General features: G+C 38.2%; 3 protein-coding genes across 3 annotated transcripts in view; 1 reads left to right on the forward strand and 2 right to left on the reverse strand.

Moving 5' to 3' along the window:
* Positions 1 to 23622, forward strand: part of LOC6037148 (pikachurin) — a gene marked incomplete at its 5' end in the record, with an annotated part of 226670 nt that overhangs the window by 44389 nt on the left and 158659 nt on the right. The window lies entirely within an intron of this gene.
* Positions 1751 to 6903, reverse strand: LOC6037052 (estradiol 17-beta-dehydrogenase 11). The gene is made up of 6 exons (XM_001846959.2): positions 6505 to 6903; positions 5631 to 5807; positions 5489 to 5561; positions 5221 to 5404; positions 2038 to 2163; positions 1751 to 1967 (listed from the first exon to the last, which is right to left on the reverse strand). Exons 1-6 carry the CDS (start codon positions 6901 to 6903, stop codon positions 1892 to 1894), a joined length of 1035 nt encoding a protein of 344 aa, XP_001847011.2. The 3' UTR covers positions 1751 to 1891.
* LOC6037054 (estradiol 17-beta-dehydrogenase 11) lies at positions 11562 to 14218 on the reverse strand. The gene is made up of 6 exons (XM_038265525.1): positions 13680 to 14218; positions 12844 to 13020; positions 12296 to 12368; positions 12029 to 12212; positions 11842 to 11967; positions 11562 to 11775 (listed from the first exon to the last, which is right to left on the reverse strand). Exons 1-6 carry the CDS (start codon positions 14076 to 14078, stop codon positions 11700 to 11702), a joined length of 1035 nt encoding a protein of 344 aa, XP_038121453.1. The 5' UTR covers positions 14079 to 14218; the 3' UTR covers positions 11562 to 11699.

Below are 23622 nucleotides of genomic sequence, written 5' to 3' on the forward strand. Positions count from 1 at the left end.
GTGCATTCCTGATGCATTTATAACTCATGATATTATTTTTCCCCAAACTGTAACTTTAACCTTCTACCACAACCGAAAATTAGCTAATTTCCGTACCGTATCCATAACTTTTTTTCCATTACGACTAGAAATTTAAATACTTCTGTAATAAATTGATGACAACAAATAAATCTCTTCTTTTCACCAATCATGATTAGATAATCACTCAGAAACATCATGCCAAAACTGTTGCACATAACAGAAAATACGCACCTTATATGTACAGTTAGAACCTCTTTTTGCTCCATGTGCATAATTACCATCACCGCACATTTCTTTATGCTTTTGTGCGCTAATCATAATCCTCTTCCAAGGTCATTTCCCTGCAGCCTCGGATGATGCACACCTTTCTTTACTCCTTTGCGCACACATTTTCCAAGGTCACTATCAATTTCGATCCCCGCTGCACCATTTTTCTACCACAATTTTCACTAAATGTAATCTTTTCTGCAATAACATACTTTTTTTTTTAAATTATTCCTCACATGGTATCACAAACATTAACACAACATAATTTAAAACACTTTTTCCACGATATTTTTTTAACACAGTCGTTGAGAGCACGTTCTTTCATTAACCATCTCATATTTTAAATTTAATTAATTGACCATAATTATTATTTCAAAAGGCAATCTATGTTTTATTCGAATTTTCGCTTCATCCTCGTCGCCATTGTGTGGTGACCACGTGTATCTATACAAGAAGTTTGACCGATAAGCTTGAGGCTTCCAACCTAACTGAGCGCGACGCGATTGTTCATTATGCACACGAGTCCACTGCACTGGTGATGATTCCGCACATACAGTTGCGCATTCAATGTAATTATTATATGCTTACCAATAAAGGCATCCACCACAGGTTCGAATCTCGTTCTCTCCCGCTCGCTCTCTGAGCTGATTTGTTTTTTTTTTTCTCTCTCTCTCTCTGCGCGTTGTCGAGCAATCTTCCGGCCGGAAGGTGCTCGACTTGAGTTTTCGAGCAATCTTCCGGCCGCTCGACTTTTGAGGCTATTTTGGACCTGATTTGAGGTCGGGTGAAATATTTGCATGCTGGACGCGATTCACAAAGGGAATTTTATTTCTAAGATGACATTCGAAGCACGATGAAAAATGCTTTCGAATGAAGTATAATAGTTGTGGGTTTTTGGCCGGATGGGCGAACCAGCATGTGATAATGCATTGGTATCGTCAAAATAGCAGTTTAGCGCAGATATTAACGACTAAGCTTAATAATTCGTCGAGATATGTATCTCAGTGGATTGGGTTTTGAAAGAGCTTTCCAAAAATGTGCAACATGCCGACATTTTGGTTAATTTTGGCCTCGTTTTAGTCGATTTGAAGGCGGCTGAATGCAAACAGTTTCCTTAAAGTGGCTGTAACTTTGGCAAATTTCAATGGATTTTTGTCCCGTTTCAGCCCGGGATGGAGGACATTCCAGACTACCTAGTTATGCAAAAATGAAGCAATTTTGAAAAATTTTCATCGTTTTTTGTTTTTCGGTTTTAGGTTTGCAAATCGTTTTTCTTAAATATCTTTTGACAGGAAAGGGCTACGGGAAGATTTTCAATAGCGACTTATCGGAAGCTAAGAGGGATCGAATGCAACCGGAAGTGTCCAAATCCGTTCAGCCAGTTCCGAGAAATCGCAGTGACATTTTTTGGCCAATTTTCAAGTGATTTTATATGGCATTCCTCGGAGAGGAAGCCAAAACTTAAAGTGTTGTTGAAGTCTATAGTGTAGCGTGTAACATACAAAAACGTGTAACAAAAACGACTACCGGAACTTCGCAATGGAATCTCAGAGCTTAAAATATCACACTTGTCACGCAAACTTCACACTTGCGGGTGGAAAAGCTAGTCCATCAATTTGGGCATATCCGTTCTCAGCATAATTCTGCGCGCCAGTCTTTTGATCTCATTTGGAATATTCCTGAAACAAAATGATCCCCAAATCAGTTCTTCCTCTCGAAAAACAGCACAACAGAGCTTCCAGGACTTACTCGTACTGAATGAGGAACGGCTTTATTGCCTTCGGAACGAAGACGTCCTGCCGGTTGCGCAACATTCCTCCGACGACGGCACGTGCCATCGTTTTGGCGGAAAAAATGGGCATCCTTCCAAGCAGGCTGAAAATGGGAAATATTAACCCTTTCAGGCCTGATGGGTCATATATGACCCATACCGAAATTCGGTTGTATAAAATCACACAGTGCTCAAAACATATAACATTGTTCAGCAAAGTTGTAATTTATGAGTTTCTCTACCTAGGAAAAAATGTTTGAGTAGTTGTTAATGGCCTTTTTGACGACCTAGAACATCCTGAAAACCTGAAATTTGGAAACTTCAGAAAATATTGAAGATAATTCAGGCTTACAACGATTTTTCAAGGCAAATGAAGTTTAGTTATTACCAGTCACATCCCCACGACCATTTGGGACCACTTCGATCCCTTTGGATATCTTTTGGGATGATCTAGGTCCTCCAAAGTGTCCTGGAATACAGATCTTGGAGTCTACCGCCGTAACAACACGAATCTACCAAGTTTTCGATTATGGTTCATATTCAGTGATGCCCCTGGAACCTTTTAGCAACCCTCTGAGCTATGTGGGTCACTTTTGGGATGATCTGGGTCCTCCAAAGTGTCCTGGAATACAGATCTTGGAGTCTACCGCCGTAACAACACGATTCTACCATGTTTTCGATTATGGTTCATATTCAGTGATATCCCTGGGACCCTTTGGCAACACTATGAGCTATGTGGATCACTTTTGGGATGTTCTGGGTCCTCCAAAATGTCCTGGGATACAGATCTTGGAGTCTACCGCGGTAACAACACGATTCTACCAAGTTTCCGATTATGGTTCATATTCAGTGATGCCCTGGAACCTTTTAGCAACCCTCTGAGCTATGTGGGTCTCTTTTGGGATGATCTGGGTCCTCCAAAGTGTCCTGGAATACAGATCTTGGAGTCTACCGCCGTAACAACACGATTCTACCAAGTTTCCGATTATGGTTCATATTCAGTGATGTCCCTGGGACCCATTGGCAACACTATGAGCTATGTGGATCACTTTTGGGATGATCTGAGTCCTCCAAAGTGTCCTGGAATACAGATCTTGGAGTCTACCGCCGTAACAACACGATTCTACCAAGTTTCTGATCATGGTTCATATTCAGTGATGTCCCTGGAACCCTTTGACGAACACGAGAAACCAATCCGCAGACGTGGAGATAAGTGAGATTGAGGAAACCTCGTATATTTTTGACCCATATAGAGTTCGATACCGATCATATAGCCCAATTTTCAGCTCGAATTTTGCCTGAGACTATGTTAGCGAGTAGAAAGTTGCAGTTGAAGCATTTCTCCGTGTATTGCTACAGAGTTTTTCAATGCTCAGATTCAGCCGCCCACAGATCGTGCGAGAGATTGAATGTGTTGGGTTTTGGAAGGTTTATGACTTGAACAAATTCAACTAACGCTGCAGTCAAAATCCTCCCTCGACCGCCACCTACCCCTTTTGCCTCACCAGATGGGATTCAAGCCATCCTTTCGCTTACAAAGCGAAACCCGCCAGGAGCTGGCACCCTTTAGCATTACTAGACTCCAAGAACTGTATTCCAGGACACTTTGGAGGACCCAGAACATCCCAAAAGTGATCCACATAGCTCATAATATTGCCAAAGGGTCCCAGGGACATCACTGAATATGAACCATAATCGGAAACTTGGTAGAATCGTGTTGTTACGGCGGTAGACTCCAAGATCTGTATTCCAGGACACTTTGGAGGACCCAGAACATCCCAAAAGTGATCCACATAGCTCATAGTGTTGCCAAAGGGTCCCAGGGACATCACTGAATATGAACCATAATCGGAAACTTGGTAGAATCGTGTTGTTACCGCGGTAGACTCCAAGATCTGTATCCCAGGACATTTTGGAGGACCCAGAACATCCCAAAAGTGATCCACATAGCTCATAGTGTTGCCAAAGGGTCCCAGGGATATCACTGAATATGAACCATAATCGAAAACATGGTAGAATCGTGTTGTTACGGCGGTAGACTCCAAGATCTGTATTCCAGGACACTTTGGAGGACCCAGAACATCCCAAAAGTGATCCACATAGCTCATAGTGTTGCCAAAGGGTCCCAGGGATATCACTGAATATGAACCATAATCGAAAACTTGGTAGATTCGTGTTGTTACGGCGGTAGACTCCAAGATCTGTATTCCAGGACACTTTGGAGGACCCAGAACATCCCAAAAGTGATCCACATAGCTCATAGTGTTGCCAAAGGGTCCCAGGGACATCACTGAATATGAACCATAATCGGAAACTTGGTAGAATCGTGTTGTTACCGCGGTAGACTCCAAGATCTGTATCCCAGGACATTTTGGAGGACCCAGAACATCCCAAAAGTGATCCACATAGCTCATAGTGTTGCCAAAGGGTCCCAGGGACATCACTGAATATGAACCATAATCGGAAACTTGGTAGAATCGTGTTGTTACGGCGGTAGACTCCAAGATCTGTATTCCAGGACACTTTGGAGGACCCAGAACATCCCAAAAGTGATCCACATAGCTCATAGTGTTGCCAAAGGGTCCCAGGGACATCACTGAATATGAACCATAATCGGAAACTTGGTAGAATCGTGTTGTTACGGCGGTAGACTCCAAGATCTGTATTCCAGGACACTTTGGAGGACCCAGAACATCCCAAAAGTGATCCACATAGCTCATAGTGTTGCCAAAGGGTTCCAGGGACATCACTGAATATGAACCATAATCGGAAACTTTGTAGAATCGTGTTGTTACGGCGGTAGACTCCAAGATCTGTATTCCAGGACACTTTGGAGGACCCAGAACATCCCAAAAGTGATCCACATAGCTCATAGTGTTGCCAAAGGGTCCCAGGGACATCACTGAATATGAACCATAATCGGAAACTTGGTAGAATCGTGTTGTTACGGCGGTAGACTCCAAGATCTGTATTCCAGGACACTTTGGAGGACCCAGAACGTCCAATAATGAAATGTAACTTTTTTTTGCCTGTTTCTGTTTGCTCATGGAAAAAGTTAACTACTGGTACCAAAATTGTAGATTTACACAGCTCAGAAAAATTCAGGCCTGAAAGGGTTAAAGAACCATGCTTTGCTGCCTAACTCGATCGGCGGTTCTTACTTGGCCTTGTCCAGCGCATCGATGAGATCCTTGCGGGTGTTGAGGAAGATCGGGTTCACGGTCGTGGTGAACACCTCGTTCTGCAGCCCGTCGCAGTACAGCTCGTCGTTGAAGGCTTCCATCAGGCCGCGGACTCCGTACTTGGAGGCCACGTAGGAGCACAGTCGTCCTAGCGGAAGGTATGCTACGAGAGAGAGATGAAGGGTGGTGGTGGAATTTTCCCGGTGACTTAGAAGTTGACTTTCGTTTTTTTAAAGGCGCAACTCACCTACTGCTGAAGCAACGGCCACAATGTGGCCCTTTCGACGCGATACCATTCCGTCGATGAAGGTTCGAATGGTCTGAAAGAGAAGTGGAAATAATGTAAATGAAAAAAAAATCGCTTTTTTTGTTAATCTGTTTCTACATACCCAAAAGTGCGACAACAAGTTGATCTCCAGCACCCTCTTCAAATCCTCCGGCGTTCCTTCCCGGACGGACATCAGCGGCATCACGCCGGCATTGTTCACCAGAATGTCCACCTGCCCGAGGCTGCTCTCGACACTCTTTCGCAGCTCCTGAACCGATTCATAGCTGGAAATGTCCGCCTAAAAGCATATATACGTCGTCAAAGAGAGTTGTACATAATAACGATAGGCACGTGCATTTCACTTGCATTTTGTACTGCAACGAGCCTACGAGGCGCAATGTTATCAAAAAGTATTTCAGCTTCTATTTGCATGTAAAAAACATGCTACAAGCTAGCATAACTATGACGAACCTCTTCGCGAAGCACCACCACCAGTGGTTGACGCTGGATGCAGCTAAGCATAATCACATTGAGTGCAAGTAGCAGCGAACTTAAGCGTCTTGAGCGGCAATTACCCTTATGCAGGTTAAATCAGTGGTTTAAAACTGCATGAGCGCTTGCGTTTGTAGCATTTTTTAGAAGCTACTAGGCAGTTCTTTGAAAATAGACGCATGTTTATGGTGTTCATATTGCTTATGCATTTTTTAGGAAAAAAAGTTCGTAATGAATTTTTTTTTTGTGAAACAGTTACATATTTTGAATCTCCTGAATAGTGCTTTTTCAAACCTATTAGCTATAACTAGATACACGAAAAAATGAATTCATAAACTAGTTTGTACTGTAAATACAAACAGACGAGATGTAAATATAAAGCGGAATTGATAGGAACAACTCGTTTCTTTGTATTCACAGTAATGCATTCTGATAAAATGCCCAACCAAACCAGAACTAGCTGTAACTCCACAACCTCCTATTACAAATGTCAAAGAACTCACCTTGTAGAACATCGCCTTCACACCGTATTGCTGGTGCAAGTCCTGAACAGTCTTCTCCCCGTTCACCGAGTCCAGGTCAACGACCGCCACGTGACACCCATTCCGTGCCAGCTGGAAGCAAATCTCCCTGCCTAACCCGTTCGAGCCACCCGTCACGAGGGCCAACTGACCGCGGATGTCCTTCTTCGGAGGACTAACAAACAGCCCAACCACGTACTTGACCAGAATCGGTACCAGCAGCACCAGGAACGTGCCAGCGTCGATCAAGCAACTCAGCACAAACTTGACCGTCGCCAGCCCATCTGACCCGGAACCCGACCCGTCGCGTAGCTTCAGCAAGGTATCCCCTCGAGGTGCCGCCTCGTACGGACTGCCACCGATGTTCCGCAAGCTCTGCATATCTTCCTGGTTTCTCTTGTACCACTGCACCAACAATACCACGGGGCACAGCTGCACGCTAAACAATAGTCAGCTCGATGTCGACTAGAGTTTAAGCTGGACTGCTGGACAGACTACTGCCCAAAGGTACTGCTGGGCTGCACGTGTTTCGGTTGGCGCTGCATCGGCCCAGCCCTGGTCACTCCCCCTCCAGCGATGCATTTCGCACGTGTACCCAGGTCAGTGACGAGCAAACGAGTATACCTAAACATTGCTTTAAAAAATGCAAAAATGTTGCGTCGTTCCAGAGCAACTGACAAAAGGCCTCATCACGTAAAAAGAGGTTTATCTGTAACACAATCGCAGTTGTTTTAGTCGTTGATGAATTAAATAATTGTTTTGGCTTAAATTCTCTAAAATGCTTGTTACAGAAAATTTGTTAAATCCACTGAAAGATAATTTTCGATCACTCTTGAAAGTTTTATGAAGAAATTTGATGATTAAAATGATTAACATCTTTCTTTGACCGGAACCAACATTTACTTCCCGGCGTGATCAGACAACTCTCGTCTCGAAAAATGCCAACTGGAATCGAACCCAGTCCAACTGGGGTAAGAGGCGACCACGCTTTCCACTACACAACCGGTCCCGGTATTTTACCTTAGTTTGAATTTAATTGGGAGTCAACATAAAAATTTGTTTTGATAAATTGAAAGTTTAACCTAAAATAAGTTTTCCATGGTCACTATTTGTAGAAAATTAAATTTCCAATCCAAACCTTCAAAATTATTATAGTTTGGGGCAGGTTTTGATATCATAGGGGAAATATACCCTTTCTAATCAAACACCTATCTTCGTCATATGGAGGGTTTGATGCTCGATTAAAGCTCCAAAATACTATTTAGGCTATAAACTTACCAGCAACAGCACCGCCTCGAGTAAGCACTCAAATGTATGCCAGTTACTTGCCAAAAAATCAAACTTAATGCACTTTTGATCATAATTGCGAGACCATTTCTCATCATTTTGGTGGCACACACATCCACACGCAAGATCAGAGGGCTTTTGTTAATTTGATTTGGTTAACCGCGGTGGATTTTCTTGAAATAATTCGAACTGTCGAAAATCCACCAAAGCATCTACCGGTGGATACTTTTCTACCACAGATTTATTGTGCGATCAATGTGATAGATGTTTTGGTGGATTTTTGACAGTTCGAATTATTTCAAGAAAATCCACCGCGGTTAACTAAATCAAATTAACAAAAGCCCTCAGAGGTTAACTGCTTAACGAAAGTCGCCATCAATATCTTTTCACTTGCGCTAACGATTTCAAAGCGCTACCGGCAACATGTTCTTTTGCACATTAGAAAGTCACTCACTTGAAAAATAACCCCGAAAAATGTAAATAATTAGCAAGCGCCATCAAAAAACAAACGCCTGTTGGAGTGAGCAAGTGCTGCCAGGAAACTTTCGCTATAAATGCTACTTTTCGTGAGTGTTCGCTTAAAATTTCATCAATTTTGGCAGCACTAAGCAGACCCAAAAGAGCGCTGGATGAAAAAAAGAACTAAGCTGAAAATAGAAAAATGGGCGTGGCTCAATGCACTCGACTGATTAGAATGCATTTTTATAATATTTTTTTTTAATGTTGGTAAAAGGAATAGCATAACTTTTAATAAAAGTGAAAATAAACAGAAATGTTCACAACAAGTTGCTCTACTCGTTGGTGTACTTGGTTTTAGTGTATTTCAAGGAACAATCCAGATTATCCAGCATCATTCAAACACGACCGCTTATCAGGCTTAAAATTGGTATATTTCCCCTATATCATGTAGAAAAATTCACAACGGCTTTAGGCATTCGGAAATCACTTCAAGCATGTTGCCGGTACAAACAAAGCTTAGACTGTTTAAATCTCTTTTACTTCCTCATTTTATGTATGGTGATGCACTTTTCTTAATGCAGCAGCTAACTCTATAAATAAATTACGTGTCGCATTAAACGCGTACGTTACATTTTTAATCTATCAAGGTATACTAGGGTTTCACACCTTCAGCATAATCTACTTGGTTGTTCATTCAATAACTTTTATAAGCTTCGGTCCTGTCTTACTTTATTTAAATTATAAGTTTAAATTATAATATTATTTGGTTAGTTCAATTATATAGATAGTAACAATTTCGGAAAAACACAAAAATATTTATTTGAATTCCATTAAAACCGACATTGAAGCATAACCCAACAGTTCTACACATTAACAAAGATACTTGAATATATTCAGCTCAGCAATTTTTCAGTTCCTTTTGGGGTCCTAAACTGTTTTCCAAAGTCTGAAAATGGTTGGTTCAGTTCTCACTGCTCACTAAAATTGGACAACTTTTTTTTTTTACATACAACCGTATTACACCCTAAGCGTACATATTTCTCCAATTTTTCCACATAATTTAAAAAAAAAACAATACATTTTCCGGTTTGATCACGTTATTTTAAAAACTAAATCATCAAACTTAAAGTGTATTCTAAATATTTCATTCAATGTATCTAACCAAATTTGTGCGCAAAACTAACAATCCGTTTAAAAACTTGTTAAAAGTCTCGATAAAATTGTTATTTTGTATAAATAACATTAACCTTTATTTGTTGAAGAAAGTATTTTTTTTTCTTTATTTGAGATTTAGCATTTATTTTCCTATAACTTAAAAAAAATCTTAAATATTTTATGGATATCGGGATTCTTGTTACTCTCCGGGTACCCTTGGAATTGGAGAACAAACGTTTTTCTGTTGATTTTTCCTGCTCAAAATAGCAGGCTTGCGAATGAGCGAGCGCTCACGGAAAGCGTGCTCGATCACGCTCACCGGAGCGTTTTGCGCTCACGTGAGCTGGTGAGCCAAAGAAGGTAGTTGTTTTTTCCCTGTTGAAGCATCTGCCTGTTTGAAACGAAGTTTCTAGAACTATCTCAAAATCATTGAAAAAAATCATTGACTTGAAGAGATGCACTGATATGTACAAAAAATGAATTAATTGACAAATGTTTATTTTATGTTGAGCAATTCTCTACGAAATCGGTCTTTTTTCTTCAATTTTAATATTTGTATTAAACATCCGACTGAAACTTTTTTGGTGCCTTCGGTAAGCCCAAAGAAGCCATTTTGCATCATTAGTTTGTCCATATAATTTTCCCTACAAATTTGGCAGCTGTCCATACAAAAATGATGTATGAAAATTCAAAAATCTGTATCTTTTGTAGGAATTTTTTGATCGATTTGGTGTCTTCGGCAAAGTTGTAGGTATGGATACGGACTACACTGGAAAAAAGTAATACACGGAAAAAAAATGGTGATTTTTTTATTTAACTTTTTAACACTAAAACTTGATTTCCAAAAAACACCTTTTTTTAATTTTTTTTTATTTTTTGATATGTTTTAGAGGACATAAAATGCCAACTTTTCAGAAATTTCCAGGTTGTGCAAAAAATCATTGACCGAGTTATGAATTTTTTAATCAATACTGATTTTTTCAAAAAATCGAAATTTTGGTCGCAAAAATTTTTCAACTTCATTTTTCGATGTAAAATTGAATTTGCAATCAAAAAGTACTTTAGTAAAATTTTGATAAAGTGCACCGTTTTGAAGTTATAGCCATTGTTATGTAACTTTTTTCAAAATAGTCGCAGTTTTTCATTTTTTAAATTAGTGCACATGTTTGTCCACTTTTGAAAAAAATATTTTTGAAAAGCTGATGGCGTAATATTCAATGTTTGGCCTTTTTGAAATGTTAGTCTTGATTTGAATTTTTTTTTAAAAAGATCGGAAAATTTCACAAATGTTTCATATATTAACATTGAAAATCGGACCATTAGTTGCTGAGATAACGACATTTAAAAATGGTGGGCTGTTTGGGTGAGACTTAGAAAACATCAATTTTCCTGTTTTTAAACCTTTGCATTGCAATATCTCAGCAACTAAAGGTCGTATCAACAAAGTCCTAAAAAGCAAAATATAGAGAATTTTCTCAGCTTTCCAAAAATATTTTTTTCAAAAGTGGACAGCTGCCAAATTTGTATGGAAAATGATATGGACAAACTAATGATGCAAAATGGCTTCTTTGGGCATACCGAAGGCATCAAAAAAGTTTCAGTCGGATTATAAAATAAAAAAAAATCGAATGACCGAAATCCTAGAGAACTGCTCTGTTTTTAGAATCCGGAGTTTTGACTCAAAGCGGTTTTAAAACATCAAAAAATAATATGTTTTGTTCTCGTGTCAATTGTGGCTGTTTTTTTAACTGATATTCCCTTCTTTATATGACAGGATAAATTAAATTATTTTTTGTTATGTTCAAAATTATGTATTCTCACACTTTGTTGCGACTAAAACATGCATCAAGTAATTAAAAAAATCAAATTGTTCATTAACTTGAAACTTGAAACGGTGAGGCATTCCAAACCTCTTTTTAAACCTAGACTCTCATTCACCCGAGACTGCCGACCAGTGACTCCACCGAGACTGGTTTTTACCAATGGGGACGACTCCTACAAGACAAATCTCGTCTCGTAAAATGCCACTGGGGCCGACTGGCATCGAACCCAGGCCAACTGGAAATAGTTTATTAAATAAACAATCAAAAAAGCGTGTAAAGTGGATTCATAGATGTCAAAAATAAAATAACGCGAAATTAAACATGACAACTTCCTGTAATTTCCAAATAAATCACGTTTGAACAAACAAAAACGACTACCGGAAATGCGCACTGGATTCGCAGGACTTTAAATATCACACTTGAACGCATACTTCCCACTTGCGAGTGGTGAAGCTAGTTCATCAATTTGGGTATTTCCGTTCTCAGCATAATTCTGCGCGCCAGTCTTTTGATCTCATTTGGAATGTTCCTGGAAAAAGAACTCCAATCAGTCCCTTTTAACGTAAAAAAACACAATAGACCTTCCAGGACTTACTCGTACTGAATGAGGACCGGTTTCATTGCCTTCGGCACGTAGATGTTCTGCCGGTTGCGCAACATTCCTCCGACGATGGCACGCGCCATCGTTTTGGCGGAATAAACGGGCACCCTTCCAAGCACGCTAAAAATGGCAAATATTGATGAACCTTGCTTGGCTCACAAACTCGATCTGCGGTTCTTACTTTGCCTTGTCCAGCGCGTCGATGAGGTCCTTGCGGGTGTTGATGAAGTACGGGTAGACGGTCGTGGTGAACACCTCGTTCTGCAGCCCGTCACAGTACAGCTCGTCGTTGAAGGCTTCCATCAGGCCGCGGACGCCGTACTTGGACGCCACATAGGCGCACAGCCGTCCCAGCGGAAGGTATGCTATGAGAGAGGGTGAGGAAGAGAGTGGGGGAATTTTCCAGGTGACTTAGAAGAAGACTTATTTTTGTTAAGGCATAACTTACCGGCTGCCGAAGCAACGGCCACAATGTGACCCTTTCGGCGCGATACCATTCCGTCGATGAAGGTTCGGATGGTCTGGAAAACAAGTGGGAATAAAATGTTAAAAGAGGTTCCATAATTCTGTCTTCAACATCAAATAACAAAAAGTTTAGTTATAACTGTTCATGGGTATTTTTTATTTTATTTTGATTGATGGATCTTACTCTTTGCAAAATTTTCCGACTCCGTCTCCATGTACCCAAATACAACTAAACTTAACAGTAGGTTGAAAAGGTGAAAGGGTTTCATTCAATTTTAATGATGAATGAATGATTATCTCGTGCACGTGAGCGTTGGTGTTATTAAATATTCAAAACTCAAACAATTCATACTCAATTGCGTGATCACACATTGCTTCTAGCAGTGTTAATAACAGGTCATTAGACAATAAAGCGGATGCAGTTGAAACTTCGATTCTACAAACAAGTCCCTGTTTTCATTCAGAACGCAGCCTTCTGCATTGAATTTTCATACAAAATATAGCATTTTTGCAAAACATGTTTCTACATACCCAAAAGTGCGACAGCAAGTTGATCTCCAGCACCTTCTTCAAATCCTCCGGCGTTCCTTCCCGGACGGACATCAGCGGCAACACGCCGGCATTGTTCACCAGAATGTCCACCTGCCCGAGGCTGCTCTCGACACTCTTTCGCAGCTCCTGAACCGATTCATAGCTGGAAATGTCCGCCTGAAAGCACAAATAGTCAAAGAGAGTTATGACTCAGTTATAACGATGTTTTCATCGACTGCTATCAGCACTTGACTTGAAGCAAAACTGGTCGGGAAATAGCAACTCTCGATTGCATAAGCATGTGCATTTCACTTGCACTTTTCACTGCAACGAGCCTACGAGGCTCAATGTGTTCATTTTCTCTGGGTTGTGCTGGCTTGACACCCTCGATAATTTTTTATTGCAAAAACGTCTAACTGTACAATAATAATAAAAAAAAACTTAATTGAGTCTTACAGAAACTTTGCTATCCAAAGCATTAGCTTCAAATGAACATGTGACAAGCAAGCACAACTTTGACGAACCTCTTCGCGAAGCACCACCACCATGGGCTGACGCTGGATGCAGCTAAGCATAATCACATTGAGTGCAAGTAGCAGCCAACTGCAGCGTAATGTGCGGTAATTGCCCCTATGCAGGTTGAATCAATGGCTTTGAGCTGCATTAGCACTTGCGTTCGTTGCATTTCTTATTAGAAGCTACTAGGCAGATCTTTAAAAGTAGAGTTAAAATAAGTTCGTAATGCAAAATTTTTAGCTGTTTTGAAGTTTGAAACAAAGTATACCAAAAAATTGAACAGGAATAATCAGTAATTACACAAATTCTAAAGAACTCACCTTGTAGAACTTCGCCTTCACACCGTGCTGCTGGTGCAAGTCCTGGACAGTCTTCTCCCCGTTCACCGCGTCCAGGTCAACGACCGCCACGTGACACCCATTCCGTGCCAACTGGAAGCAAATCTCCCGACCTAACCCGTTCGAGCCACCCGTCACGAGGGCCAACTGACCGTGGATGTCCTTCTTCGGTGGACCAACAAACAGCCCAACCACGTACTTGACCAGAATCGGTACCAGCAGCACCAGAAACGTGCCGGCATCGATCAAGCAACTCAGCACAAACTTGACCGTCGTCAGACCACCTGATCCGGAACCGGAGCCATCGCGTAGCTTCCGGAAGGAATCCCCACGGGGTGCCGCCTCGTACGGACTGCCGCCGATGTTGCGCAAGCTCTGCATATCTTCCGGGTTTCCTTTGTACCACTGCACCACAAGACTACGGCAAATTGCTGCACGCCGAACGATAGTCGGCCCGAAGTCGGCTAGAGTCTAAGTTGGACTGCTGGATGGCAGTTGGCAGCTTTTCCCGCGAGCTTGTAGCAAACTGTGCTTAAATGCTAGCCTAAACAGAAAAAAAGAGTGTGAGAAGGTACTGCACGTGCTTCGGTTGGCGCTGCATTGGTATTACCCTGCCCTGGCCACTCACCCGTCCCGTTTGAGGCATTTTGCACGGGTACCCAGGTCAGTAACGAGCAAGCGAGTATGCTGAGTGAGGCAGGTTAATTGATTTCGTACTAATACGATCGCGGTTGTTTTGGTTGCTGATGACTCAAATTATTGTTTTGATAGTATTTAGGTTTTAAATGCTCTAAAAAGTAACTTAAGGGGATACAAACATTTAAAAAATATCTAAATTGCATTTTTTGTTATTAAATGCACTAAAAAAAGTTGTCAATCACTCCTTTAATATTCATAAAAATATTTCATGATTAAAGTGCGTTAAAGACAATTTAAGCTTGAAATTTTGTCATGCTAAAAGCAACCTGTCAAACTTTCTAATCGTTTGCTCGAAACACCGAATTGATTTACGAGTGCCACGATGACTCAAGATTGGATGGACCCAAGGATGGACCAACTCAAGATTGGATTGACCCAAGGATGGACCAAATTGTAACTTCGAGTGAAGATGACCAAGCCAGATCCTGTGTGCATATTCAAGCCTGATTTAGAAATGATGCTTTAAGAAAAAAAAAATAATTGAATTTTGATCAAAAATTATTATTTTTTGGAAATCGGCTTTCGTCACACACATAGCACACTTTAAATAGCTATATCTTGGCAATGATGCACTCAAATGTTTTGAAGTTTATGTTGATAATAGTTGAAAACGTATATGTATATGTAACCCCGTAATGTGAAACGGACCAAATGTAAAAAAATGTTTACTTAAAAAAATTACAATATTACAATATGTAAAACTGAAGAATACAATGATCAATTAGAGTTTTTTTTATTTCATGTATTTTTAACATAATCGCAACATTATTTTGTATAAAAGGCATCTTATTGATACAAATTTATAAAACTCTACTAAACCAGAAAATCAAAACAAAATGTGTGTTATTGAAATATTTGAAAATTGTGTTAATGCATAAAAAATAAATTGCTTCTATAATGATAAATTGTTGCTAAAAGATTTATCAACAATTGTTCCTCTAATTTCATCAAAATTATAAGTAATTTTACCTATACCTGAATCGAATGTAAGTTAATTAGATTCATAATCGAGTTAACAAGAATTCGAATCCCGAGGTGGAATCTTTTAAAGTGCAATATTAGTTCTAGGCCCTTCCCAGTCCCAGAAAATTGTGCGTTATAATATTTAAATAAGTATAGATCACCTCAGCAATTCTCTAAGATATCGTTCTTTATTTTTTCAATTTAATTTTTGCATTTTTTGGACCGAGCCACGTAGCCCAGTGATAACGCTTCCACCTCGTAAGCGGTAGATCGGGGTTCAAATCCCGGCTCGGACCAACACAACTGGTGATCTTGTCCCTTCTGGATTCGATTGCTTAGTAAAGGAAAGGTAGTATCGTCACAAACTGGACCTTATTACGACACCTTAGGAAGAAAAAATATGGAATGTTAACATTAACCTTAATATGTTAATTAAGTTGATTAATAAACTGTCACCAAATCCGCTTTGTAAGTGCCGGCCCCGATACTCTTCACGGGAAAGAAATTCTAACTTATTTTGTAATTCAGCAGAAACTTTTATGTTGCCTTCGGTATGTCCAAAGAAGCCATTCATACAAAAATTATACATGAAAATTTAAAAAAATCTGTATCTTTTGATGGAATTTTTTGATCAATTTGGTTTCTTCGGCATAGTTGTAGGTATGGATAAAGACTACACTGAAAAAATAATGATACACGGTTAAAAATTTTTAAATTTTTAATTATACTCTTTGTCACTAAAACTTGATTTGTAAAAAAAAACATTATTTTTAACTTTTTTATTTTCTGGATTGTGTTATGGGCCATCAAATGCCAACTTTTTAAAAATTTCCAGAATTTGCAAAAAATCGTTGTTTGTGTTATGATTTTTTGAATCATTACTGATTTTATTTATATCAAAACATAAGTCGCAAAAATTTGTCAACTCCATTATTCGATGTAAAATTGAATTTGCAATCAAAAAAAATGTTCATAAAGTACACCTTTATCAAGTAAAAGCAATTTTTTGGTAACTTTTTTTTTAAATAGCCGCAGTTTTTAATTTTTTTAATGAGAGCACATGTTTGCCCACTTTTGTAAAAAAAATAATTGAAAAGCTGAGAAAATTCTCTATATTTTGCTTTCCTAAACTTTGTTGATACGACCTTTAGTTGCTGAGATATTACCATGCAAAGATTTATAAACAGCAAAATTGATATTTTCTAAGGCTCTCCCAAACAACCCGAAACGAAAAAACGAAACTAAACTAAACATAAGTTTCAGCCGAATTAAAATATACAAAAAAAATAAAATTTAAAAAGTTCCGTAGAGAATTGCTCAATCACCATGAGCCAGTCTAATGAACAGTCTCATAATTGGTAACTTATAAACGGGTTAACGCTTATAACTTATTTTTTGCGAGGATTTCGGATGGGATTCGTACTCGCACCTTTGTATTGGTGGAGTATGGCAGACTTAATTAAGATCATACAGTGGACTCTCTCGTTGTCAATATTGAAAGGACCGTCGAGAGCGGGAGTTATCAAATTAGAGAACGAAAAATCAAAATAATCTATTTAAAGGGACTGACAAATTTATTGACAGCTGATTCAGAAGCAATATTGATATCGAGAAGATCGACAGCCAGAGAATCATATCATAATGTATATGTAAAATTGATATTTTTTACGTTTAGACCACTTTTAAAAACTACGATAAAAAAAATATGTTTGTGTTTTTAAGGAGAACATACCATTTTGATATTTTTGTTAGGATTTTTCAACATCTTTTCCAGAATAAAGTGAGTGAAAAAATCGTTGGATTACTTTCAAATTTTTCTTTTGAAATAGAGAGGGAGAGGGTCGAGTCTAAAACTATTGTGTATTAATCAGCAATTGCCTTATTTCTCATTCCCCTCAGATTCTTGTGCTTGTTTGCCAAATTTTTAGAACTGGTTTCGACAAATCGGGATAAAAGAAGTTTCAATAATGTATCACTTTCGCGCACAAAATTCCCCCTCGGTCTTAAAAAGTGTTCGCAAAAAGTTATTTTTGGACGGATTGCGAAAAAAATGCTGAATCATTCCAGCATTTGCGTCACTGTTTTGGATCACAATCAAGCATAACACTTGTTGACTTCAAGCAAATTGAAACAAGAATGTGGTTCTAAAGTGAAAATTGAGTCCGTAAGTTGTTAATTTTTAAGGTCTTCTAGGCCCCGAGGGTATTTTATATAAAAGATGCAACACTCATTACGTTCAATAAAATTTTTATTAAAATCTATTATTGCACACTTTCACCCCCTGCTTAAAGCTGTCTGCAATGGAAACCCTACAGCTTTCGTGTACATTTTATATCTTAAAGTCTACAAATTATACACATTGTAGCCAATTACACCATTAACTACCATTCTGGTTTGATATCGCTGAGCATGGTATTAAAGTAGCTAATTCATCTGGCTCCTCCGGAACGTGTGTCATCGACGTTAAATAAATCACATACTAATGAACTAATTCTATTCTATCCCCTGAAGCTTGAATTGTTTTCTCTCTCAACTCTCAGAATGCTATTCACCAACACGCAATGTGGCTACTTAAAATGGACAATTTACATACCTCCAGCAAAATTGTGTACTTAGATGCCGACTAGGGGAAAGGGACTTTGAACTGTTTAGTTTATTCTAAGTAGAGACAAACACACGGTTCAATCAACCAACAGTATTATTAACTATTCCTACTCTATTGTACTGAACGCACGTGCCGATGACGTTATAACTGTATGTAATTTAGCTTTGAGCTTTCTTCTATAGGAACGGTTAGGGTGCATCTTCGGCGCACAAAAATGTCTCCCCAAGCTGGGAGGTCGCTACTGAACTCTAGGGGTTAGGGCAGGAAGTTTTCCAAACAGTGCTTCTCCACCTATACGGAGCATCGCTCGGGGCAACATGCTGAAAACAGAAATAAAAAGTTTAGTTTAGCAAAACTCTTTTTAAAATTCAGAAATAAACCTACTCGTAGTACCGTATAAGGAATCTGACCGGTGCCGTGCTGGGGACGATCTCGGTTTTGTTCTCCAAAACCCCTTCCACGATCACATTGGCCACGTACTCGGGAGTGTGCCACGGGATCTGGAGCCCCAGGTCGTGCGTCATAAAGTCCACAAACTGCTTCCGGGTGATGATGCCGGCCGGAAAGACGCAGCTCGTGTGGATGTCCTTCTCCAGCCCGTCCATGTAGAGTTCCTCGTTGAGCGCCGCCATCAGGCCGCGCACGCCAAACTTGGTGGAGCAGTAGCAGATGGTGCGGGCCGACGGTAGGACACCTGGATTACGAAGATGAGGTTAGAAATTAATCGAGGCTTCCGGTGAGCAACTTCTGAGTTGAACCAACCTAGCACTGAGCTGATAGCGACAATATGACCACGACGACGTTTAACCATGCCAGCCTTGAATTCTCGGATTGTCTGTGAAAATTTAATGGGTGAAGACATATCGTAAGAAGCATTTTGATTGTAGTTTGCCTGCCGCGTTTCAAATGAATGATTAGGAATTGGATTGAAAAGGGAAAATAGATTATGGCTTGAAACATTAAAATAAACACCTAGCCAAAAATATTCCTCGTATAAATTAAATTGGGCGAATGTCAATGAAGTCAATAATGTGCTTTTATCAAATCCAATAATAAAAACGTTACTTAATCCACCTTTTGGTGGTTGGTGCCTTCCTCGCAATCATAAAGTAAGTACACTACACAGCCTCAAAAAAGTGTATAAATAACACTTATTTCTATCAAAATATCTGAGATCCGGCATCAAAAAAGTGTATTAAAACACTAAAGTACTTATAAATTTTGATAGGGTTGTTAGATCTTCAATCTTTTGGGCTCTTGGGAAAGGTCTTTTGATTACCTATCCAACGATGGGTTGCATGATAGATCCGAACAACATTTTCATCAAAATATTTGAGATCCGGCCTCAAAAAATTCATAAATAACACTTAAGTGCTTATAACTTTTGATGGGGTTGTCAGATATTTAATCATTTGAGCGCGTTGGAAAGGTCTTTCAAATACTTTTCTAGCAATATATAGCATGATGGGTTTTCTTTCAAAAGCCACCCTTTTTACAATCTTACGAAGTTTAGCTGAAATCGTTTTTTTTAGCATAACTTTTGAAGTACTTTTCTAAACATCATAATATTAACTAGGGTCTTGTGAGAACCCAAGACGGATCGAATGAGACCAAAATGGTCTAAATCGGTTCGTTCAGGCCGGAGATAATCGTGTGCATATTTTTCGGTGCACGGACTCACATACAGACATACGCACAGACATTCGTTCAGAATTTGATTCTGAGTCGATAGGTATACGTGAAGGTGGGTCTATGAGGTCAAATTAAGAAGTTCATTTTTAGTGTGATTTTAAAGCCTTTCCTCATTGAGGTGAGGAAGGCAAAAAGAACAAATAATTAAAAATAAAATCAATCAAAAATAGTAGTGAACTAAAAAAGGTAGTGGACCTATAAATTTCCGAGTTCCTTTTTCGTCCTCAAATGTTTTATTTTTTAACTTTTTTTAAGGTTGCTGCAATTTAAATAAAAACAAAGATTTTTCATCGTTTTTGTCATTTAGCAGGCGACAAGTTGACCCGATCACGATGGTCTTGATGTATTTTTCATGATATCATATGATATTTATTATGAATCCGTAATAAATGTTTTTGGACATACAGTATGTAAAAAAAGTATTTTCACCCCTTGGACACTAAGCACATTTTGTGATGCATTTAAACAATTTAAAGTTTGGCAGAAACCTAGTACTACGTTTTGTTCAGAAACTCATGCCGAACATTTTGCTTTAAAAAGCTCATGAAAAGCTGATTTCTCTAAAAAGTTATATAACAAATACTATTACAGAAATCAAAAAAGGTGCAAAAATTTTTTTTCGCCTTTCGAAAATTAACATAAATAAAGATATTTGTTGAGAAATCACCATAAATCCAGTCTCCCAACTCCAAATAGGTATCCTTGACTGATTTAAAAATAATTTGGATTGAATATAAAGTTCACTAAATACTAAGTATAAAAGTTTATAGAACTCAGGAAATTCTATATAAAACTTATCCAATTTTAATTTTGCAAACTTTCTTTTTAACTAAATGTCGATATACAGCAATTCTATTTGAAAAGAGCCTAAACCGAAAAATCCGATCGGGCTCAAAATTTTTCTGGGGGTTCCTTGGCCAAAATAATTAGACCCGTATTTTTTTGTTTGGCCATTAGGGTGACCTACATCGTGCTAGGGTGGTTCAAAAAATGGCAATTTTCGTCATTTTTCGCAAAAACCACTTTTTTATAAAAATCATATCTCCACGTCATTTCATCCGATTTTAGCTGTCTTAGACGCAAAGGAAAGGTGATGAGTTTGGCTTTTTGGGAAAATAGTAAAAAGTTTCAAAAATCTAGCTTAACTATTGAAAAAGTCGTATGAAAACTTAAAATGGCGTTTTGACCGTGTCTGGACCAAAGAGCCTATATCTGAAAATATTTTTATCTGATTTCTCGGAAAATTTCACAAAACATATAAAAAAATTGGCGATGTCGAATCGTGCGTTTCCGAGATATGATATTTTGAAAATAAAAACTAAGTTTTTCGACGCGCCACGCGCAAAAACAGGGAAATGACGAAATTGGCAAAAAACAACTTTTCTCACTAAAACTGCGATAACTTTAAAATTTCAGCGATGACCTATATATGTCTGGGTACCAAAAGTTGCGTCTTTCAATTACGAAAATTTTGATTTTGATTTTCGAACCACCCTAGCACGATGTAGGTCACCCTAATGGCCAAACAAAAAATACGGGTCTAATTATTTTGGCCAAGGAACCCCCAGAAAAATTTTGAGCCCGATCGGAGATTTTTTTTCGGTTTAGGCTCTTTTCAAATAGAATTGCTGTATATTACCATAGAATTCCTAAATAAACATTTGTATCGCTAGAATAGATTTTTCGTTGGAATTTCGTTCCAACCCGGAATTACGTCGTCGAAAAATCCGCCGGCATCCGAACCGATCCACAATTCACAAGTTAACCTATGCGGCATCGGAAAGGGCATAAAATTTCCGATCTTTTGATACCCATACATTTAGGCTTTCTATAAAACCCACGTTTTTAAATACCTGCGCAAAAAGTAAGTTTGTTCCACGAGAACAAAAATTTACGAAAGTCCATACATTTTTAGCAGATTGCTCAAACGAAACCATAACAACGTTTTTGCCTAGGTATTTAAAAACGTGGGTTTTATAGAAAACCTGGATGTATGGGTTTCAAAAGATCATCAAAAAAGCATAGTAATGTTAGATCGGGGTACGTTGACAAAGTTGAAGTGAGGCTTAATGTGTAATTTTACAGTTTTTTTAATTTGTTAAACAAAATGTATGTGTCAGTTCACATTTTCCACATAAATTGAGTTAACTTTACCTCGAAAAAGAGGTAATAATCAATTATTTAAATTTCAAACGTGGCTTGAACTTTTTTAACTGTGTGATATTTTTTTTGAATAAATGTAATTTCTACTACTTAAATCCGGTACTCCTTTGATATGTCGAGAACATTCAACACAGTGAAAAAAGTGACACAGACAGCGTGTTGATAATTTGAAGGTGCACTTGAAATTACATAGAATATATTGAAAGTCTTACGTCACTGATGTAATTTTACTCAGTTTTTAGTGTAAAATTACTTTTATATTCGAATGGATTTTCTGTCAGATAATATTTTTTTCATCTTTTTAGGTTACTTCAATATCAACATATAAATTAAGGTCAAAGTTCATTAAAAAGCGATACGTTTACGTCTTCATATTTCAAAAGAAAAAAAAAAAACAGATTCCTTTAAAAAAATAAGTGATTTTATTGAAATGATCTGGGGAGCATGATGATGACATTAAATATTAATTGCAATCAATAAACCAAAATTAAATACACAGTAAAAAAAGAAGTAATCCAGCTGCGTGTAAAAGACCTGGGTGTAAAATAAAGTTTGTATTATTTTATTAAATGTTATGAAATATTACACCCAAAAATATTTAGCCCATCAGTAGGGGAGAGTGGGGAGACTTGATCCCCGGGGACAGTTGATCCCAAGCCTGTATCTCGTCAGCATGTGGGTAAAACAATAAGCTTTGTTCTAGAAAGTTGTGCGAAATTGACTAAAACTCATTGTAGAAAACAAAGAAAAAAAAAATAAAAAATGTTTAGATAGAGTTACACACATTTTTCTAAAAAGTTCTCCATAAAACTTCCAAGAGATCTTTTTTCTTTGTTTTGATAAGTATAGAAAACACTCAAAAATTATTCGAAAAAATATTGTTTATACATGAATTGTTTGATGAACATATCAACTTCAAAACCCTTACGTATTTGACGTTAAATTTATCGTCATACTATTTTTACAATCAATTGTTTAAAAAAGTGCGTTTAGGGAGACTTGATCCCTGCATTTTTACAGTCACTGGAATCAGCCTCAAGATTAAATAATTGGGCTGGGTTTTCGTACATAGTTTCCTTTAGTATAGTTGTACAAAACTTGCTGCAGTTTGAACCATTTTTCAAAAGTTTTGTAAACAAAAATTACCAGCTTTTGTAAACATGCTCAATTTTGGTATAAAAAAGAAAATTTTAAGTTTTTAAATATTTTGCATGCTAAACGTGTTATATTTTGAACACAAACGTACAGGTTTAATGTGAATTGCTGTAACTCATAGAAAATTAAAAGTTTGGATGAATAAAAAACATTTTTCTTAAGATTTCTTCAAAATGTTGAAAGGGGGATCAAATTACCCCCGACATTTCGAAAATGCCGGTTTGAAATATTTTTTTAAAACGCTTGGCATGATTCGAAGAGTTTATCTGATGAAATACCCTTATCAGCCAAACATAGCTGAATGCTTAAGCTTTCAATTCATGCAAAAAGATCGTAGTTTTGTGAGAAATTGACAGAGTTATGTGCGATACAAAAAAATGGGATTAAGTCTCCCCACTCTCCCCTATGGAAAACCTACTTGACCGAAATGTCAAGCTCATATTTGCGTTTATCCTATCCCTATCATATCCGTTCAGATGGCCGAGCGGGCTAAGGCGCCAGACCTTACTGTTGGTGCTGGGTTAGAAACCCGTCGGTTGCAACTTTTCTTTTAGTGTATACGAAAAATGTATATGTAGTGTGTAATATTAAGTGTCTTTTTTGACGAAGGCTTGCATGCAATTTTAATATCGGATTTTTTGCTGTGTA

The sequence above is a fragment of the Culex quinquefasciatus genome, chromosome 3, assembly GCF_015732765.1.
Source record: "Culex quinquefasciatus strain JHB chromosome 3, VPISU_Cqui_1.0_pri_paternal, whole genome shotgun sequence".
Classification (NCBI taxonomy): domain Eukaryota; kingdom Metazoa; phylum Arthropoda; class Insecta; order Diptera; family Culicidae; genus Culex; species Culex quinquefasciatus.